Below are 6,000 nucleotides of genomic sequence, written 5' to 3' on the forward strand. Positions count from 1 at the left end.
AATCAATGTTATTTTTTGACTATTTTTATTACAACAAAAAAGTCTAATAATAAAAACAGCCATAATCTTGATATAAATTTGAGAGTAGAGCACACAAAAGAGTAGAAAACTCAAAAAGAAAAATTTATTCCAAAAGCTATGCACTTTGTGTTACAAGTGATATTTGATTTATAACAAAAGAAAGAGATTAAAATGCACAAACCTGCCTCTAAATTCAAACATATCATTATTATTTTCATATCTACCATCATAATCTTATATTCACCATTATTATATCTACCGTCATTTTGAAGTGTTTTCAAGAATAGAATCCATATGGTCATAAATATATCCAAAATTTAGTAGGGATCTTATTTTAAGGATCTATTATAAGGGGTTCTCGGCCTCCTTTATAAGTGAGAAATAAGATCATTATGTCCATTTTTATTTAGATTAATATAAGGAACATTCGAGGAATTTACATTTAGATTTTTCTTTCTCATCCGCTACTAATTTCCTTATTATGGTGTAAAGCAATATGGAAATTTGATGGATGAATTTACAATGAAGAGTGGAGTTGGGAACTTAGGGAGAGAAGTCTTAGTTCTGCTATCATATATCTCTTTCTTATAAGGATGCTAGGGGTCCAAGAAGAGAAACCTTTAGCTTTCCTAACATTATTAGAAGATAATTTTAATTTATTATCAAGAGAACAAATAAAATGAACAATTTTCTTATATTCATTATTCTTAGGAGATATAAAAAAAAGATGAATTATCAATACGAATGATGGATACAACTTGTCCAATAGACCTGGAAGCATACCACAAAGTCTCATCATGATTGATAATAACATAGGAATAACAAGAAAAATCTTGTAGGACTTATTAGGGTGATAGCTATCTTGGTGATAAGACGTTAATTATAAATAAGACATTTTCCCCTAAAGTTAGGAGAAGACATGCTTCATCTTCTTATTTAGTGTGTGAGATGCCTTACTAGTAATCTTCACCGTGATAATAAGAAGATATGCAATCCTAACTAGTGAAATAGTGTCTTTCTATATAGAATTAGATAAAAAAATCAACATGATTCTTAGATATGGGGATTTGAATTTAGAATAGAACCAATATGAAAGCTATAAAAAAGATTGTATAAAAAATTTTGATTTTATCATCATGTACATCTCTCCAAGTATATATATATATATATATATTATATATATATATATATATATATATAATTTTTTTTTATAAATTTGTTCGAAGTAGAAGGCTCAGTGCCGCACTATTTACGCCTCCGCTTCACGCATCGTGAGGTCCGTTGTAGTATCCGCCACTCATCTTTACCATTTTCTCTCTTGCAAAATCCGGCGCTACATCCCGGGAAGTCGCCGGAGACCAGTGGCTCGTTTCGGTTTCCCGGTTCCAATGGATCCCCAACGAAGGCGGCTGCGCCTACAGGCTCTTTCTCTCTTCCTCTTCTACTTAGTGCTCTCCGTCCACTGCGTCGACCTAAGCTGGGGGAAGAAGAAAAAGCACGAGATCAAGGGCCCAATTAAGACGATTGTTGTTGTAATCATGGAGAACCGCTCCTTCGACCACATCCTCGGCTGGCTTAAGTCCTCCCGGCCGGATATCGACGGCCTCACCGGCCGCGAGTCTAATCACATCTCCGCCTCGGACCCTTCGTCGTCGGAAATCTTCGTCTCTAATGACGCCGTGTTCATTGATTCGGACCCCGGCCACTCTTTCCAGGCCATACGAGAGCAAATCTTTGGTTCTGCGGATACCTCCCTCAACCCCGCCCCCATGAACGGCTTCGCCCAGCAGGCGGCCAGTATGGGTGAGGGCATGGATCGCACCGTGATGAGCGGCTTCGCTCCTGAGAATGTTCCCATCTACACCGCCCTCGCAAATGAGTTCGCCGTTTTCGACCGCTGGTTTGCTTCTGTCCCGTCTTCTACCCAGCCCAACCGCTTCTACGTCCACTCTGCCACTTCCCATGGCGCCATGAGCAACGTCCGCCACGACCTCATCCACGGATTCCCTCAAAAAACTATATTTGACTCGCTTAACGATGAGGGGCTGAGCTTCGGCATATACTATCAGAACATTCCCGCAACACTCTTCTTCAAGAGTCTAAGGAAGCTCAAAAACGTCTTGAAGTTCCATAACTACAAGCACACTTTTAAATTGCATGCGAAGTTGGGAAAACTGCCGAATTATGTGGTGATCGAGCAGCGCTACTTTGATATTGAGCTCTTTCCAGCTAACGACGACCATCCCTCTCACGATGTGGCTCGTGGGCAGAATTTTGTGAAGGAGGTCTATGAGACGCTGAGATCAAGCCCGCAGTGGAATGAGACGGCTCTGCTCATCACCTATGATGAGCATGGGGGGTTCTACGATCATGTTCCAACCCCGGTGGAAGGGGTGCCAAGTCCTGATGGAATCATTGGCCGTGAGCCCTACTACTTCAAATTTGATCGTTTGGGGGTGCGGGTGCCAACCTTTCTGATATCCCCTTGGATTGAGAAAGGGACTGGTGAGTGACCTAGTCTTTATAATCTAGCTTTCATTTCTCGTTTTCATCTTTGATCTATGTTGTGAAGGATATGTGCTAATCCTAAATTGGCCTCAAGCTTGGTTTAGTTTGCCATCATTGACCTCAAGTCAAGCTTGATCATGAATCAAGTTAAAAAAAAATAAATTCTTGTTTAACTTTTGTTTATTCATTTTTTATCAAGCGTACCAGAAATCCAATCTTTCATCGAGTTTGACTAAATGCAGGTAAATAAGTTTGATTTAGAGAAATAACCTTCACCATCTAACCTAGATTATCCATATTCATGAAGCTTGATCAAATTTTATTTGAGTATTTGACCGTAAGTATTCCAAGCAATAATGAAAAGGAGTTTTCATAGGAGTATTTAGCTAGTGTGCTAATTTAACTATTACATGAACTATAAATAAGTATGTTATTAAGCTCTTATGGAACTACTTGTTGAATCAGAAATTAGCTTGTTCATGAACATAAACACTGATTTAACTAGGTTTGATCTTGTTCTTTAATATCTTTTAACTTTAGAGGATATGTGAGGCTTTGCTAAGTAAATCTATGCAAGCAAGCCTTAGGTTTGCTTTCATCCCTACTTTAATCTTTGGCGGCTGTTGTGAAGAGATTTAATTTTCATAAGTTGTTTTTTTTCAATTCTTTGTTTCCACTTATTAGCTTTACCAAGGATAAAATCTTGACTTGAATTGGGGAAGTGTTTATTTCTTTTTTATTCAGAAGGGAAGTTCCCCTTCATTTGAGTATTTTTGCAGTAATTGATTTATTATTTGGCTTCTATTTCTTTTTGACATTAAGCATATTGCCAGGTATCTCGTTAAACTGTTACATTGTAGCTCTTGGTCACTTCTGATTTCGTATATGTCATTGTTATTTGTTTTTGATGGGCAGGACAAAGTTCTATAGTCCCCAAGAACATCACTTAGATTTATGGATAATTCATGATTTGGTTTCAGGTTTACCAATAAGGTGGAGTTTTGTCTGTTAGCTTTCATTTGATTCTTATTGTATATTGCTGGAAGGCACTTTTCCTTGCAATACTAGTCTGCTTCATTTGATGCCATTGCCTTAGCCAATTAGTATTAAAGGTAAAAAAAACCACCCTTTCCCAAAAGATGGAAATAAAAAAGACTTCAATTTGCTGTGACTTGTTTTCTATTCTCTTTCATTATGGAATATGAACATTTTTTAGCCACTTATGTAAAATGAAGTGTGATATAAAATTGAATTGTCTTCGTATTTGAGTTCATTGGTTATTAGTTTATTACTTACTCTTTGTTTTTTTTGTTTTTTGTTTTTGTTTTTGTTTTTGTTTTGAAAGGAAATCAAGTTTCATTCAATGGTTTGTCGTAAAGATCATCCTAGGATCTTATGGCCTAGGGTTTCTTGATGCAATATCATCTCTTTGCTTGTCCCGGAGCACTTTTTTTTTTTTGTGATGGCAAAAATTTTGATGTTTTTATCAAATCTTCCCTACTTGGAAAATCTGTGAATTTGATCAATTGGTTATTAGCATTCATCAAGCAAATCTAATCATAATTATTGTTCTTGTCTTACAACAATCCATAAATCATTTCATATAGGTATATCACAGTAAAGCAAAAGTGCCTATGATATTTATTATTAGTAGTGATCACAATCTCATTATATTTGGAATAAGATGTATAAGAACTATTTAATAAAGTGTTGGATGTGAATTTATAAAGAGATGAAAAGAGAGAAGACTCCAAGACCTTTGTAGTGGGTTCTTTAAATGAAATTAAATTAAATATATTTAAGACTAGAATAATGCCAAAACTTCCCCTAATCTCTAACTTACAAGTATTCACTCAATGCATTGCAAGATTTTATGTGGTCCCTTCTATTAATAGTCAAGCTCCTAAAGGTTTCTATAGCAAATATGTTTGGATTTAAATGTATCATTATAATTTTTATGATTAATAGTTAGTTTTATGCGAAAACTTTTATATAAATCAGGGAAATTTATAATTTGATATGCGGCAAGAATATTTTTATGCTTCTTAAATAATGCTAATTAATGCACTATAACTAATTTCTAGACGAAGATAATGATGAATAAAAATTGAAAACATACAAATCACATGAATTTGATTTGTTTATATAGACAAACAACCTCTTGAAGAAAACCAACTCAAATGGCTTCAATGTATAACATGATGATTTATTCACATTTAGATTTGACTAAATAAATAGAATTTTAAAGTTCAACTTTTGTTTTAACATTTTGTCATTAACAAATTATTTGAAATGTTAACGCAATTTTAATTTCTCCCCGATGTTTCTTTTATGTATTTGTATAGCAAGTTACTTCAACAAGTCATGGAAGTGACATCAGTTATTATGTATTATGCCTTGGACCTTTTGAATTTTTATTTTTACTAGGGTATGCAAAATCTGAAAAGATTTTTCTTATTTATAAGTTTGAATTTGTAATATACATAGGCTAACCTATCTTTTTCCCTTTTGCAGTTATTCATGAGCCCAACGGTCCTACCAAAAGCTCAAAGTTTGAACATTCATCTGTCCCCGCAACAGTCAAAAAGCTTTTCAATATGAACTCGAATTTTCTCACGAAGAGGGATGCATGGGCTGGAACTTTTGAAAGCTACTTCTCTCTTCGAAAGACCCCTCGAACTAATTGTCCAGGTTCATTTTTTTGGTTGCATGAATGTGTGCATACATTCTCTAATATGAACAAAAGCACAATAAGTATAAGACCACTTTCTGAAAGCAAACACAGAAGACAAACAAAGCTTATTTATTTATGTCGTGTGTTAATATCGTTTGTTGCTCATCATACCGTGCATGCATTTTATTTATTTATTTTGTTGGTAGTAATTTTCTTTATAATATTTGATTTAAAATGTCATAGATCATTTTTTTTATTTTGATTTGTATGATGTTTGTTAAGTAATAGTATAATATTGTGTCATATTTCTTGTGATAGGTGCGCTTCAATTAATTGAAGTGCCTGTGCTTTAAAGCGGATCCTTTTGCGCATTACTTGTTGACAACCTGATGGACCGGACCGGCCGGTCCATCCTGCATCCGCACCGGCCCACAAGGGGCCGGTTCTCGCCTGTTACAGGCGGAGAAATCACCCGCCTGGGCGTTTGGCCGAAGGAGAGGGAGGAGGCGGGTGGGCCCAAGGGGCCCACCAAATGTAAGTGGGAGTTTGTTTTGTTTGCCCTAGGGGTAATTAGGGTATTTTGGGGGTTTCATGTGAGGGTTAAAGGGGAGTTAGGGTTTGTTGGAGAGGGATCTTGTTTTGGTGACTGTTTTAGCTTTCTTCTTCTCTAGGGCTTGGGAGAAAGCTTCTCTTCTCGAATTGAGAGCATTGTATCCGTGGAAACTTGTAAGTCTTTTGATATTCAAGTTATTGAAGTGTTTGTGAGTGTTTTCATCCAAGAAATTCGCCATTTTTTC

At 35.8% G+C, this 6,000-nt stretch overlaps 1 protein-coding gene across 1 annotated transcript in view; it reads left to right on the plus strand.

Moving 5' to 3' along the window:
* Positions 1-1,238: 1,238 nt before the first annotated feature.
* LOC110108780 (non-specific phospholipase C1) overlaps positions 1,239-6,000 on the plus strand; it is a 24,985-nt gene continuing 20,223 nt past the window's right edge. The window contains exons 1-2 of the mRNA XM_020839569.2: positions 1,239-2,526; positions 5,044-5,220. Of these exons, the coding sequence (XP_020695228.1) occupies positions 1,410-2,526; positions 5,044-5,220 (1,294 nt within the window). The 5' untranslated portion in view covers positions 1,239-1,409. The remainder of the gene's footprint in view (positions 2,527-5,043; positions 5,221-6,000) is intronic.

The sequence above is a fragment of the Dendrobium catenatum genome, unplaced genomic scaffold (genome assembly GCF_001605985.2).
Source record: "Dendrobium catenatum unplaced genomic scaffold, ASM160598v2 fragScaff_scaffold_1056, whole genome shotgun sequence".
Classification (NCBI taxonomy): Eukaryota; Viridiplantae; Streptophyta; class Magnoliopsida; order Asparagales; family Orchidaceae; genus Dendrobium; species Dendrobium catenatum.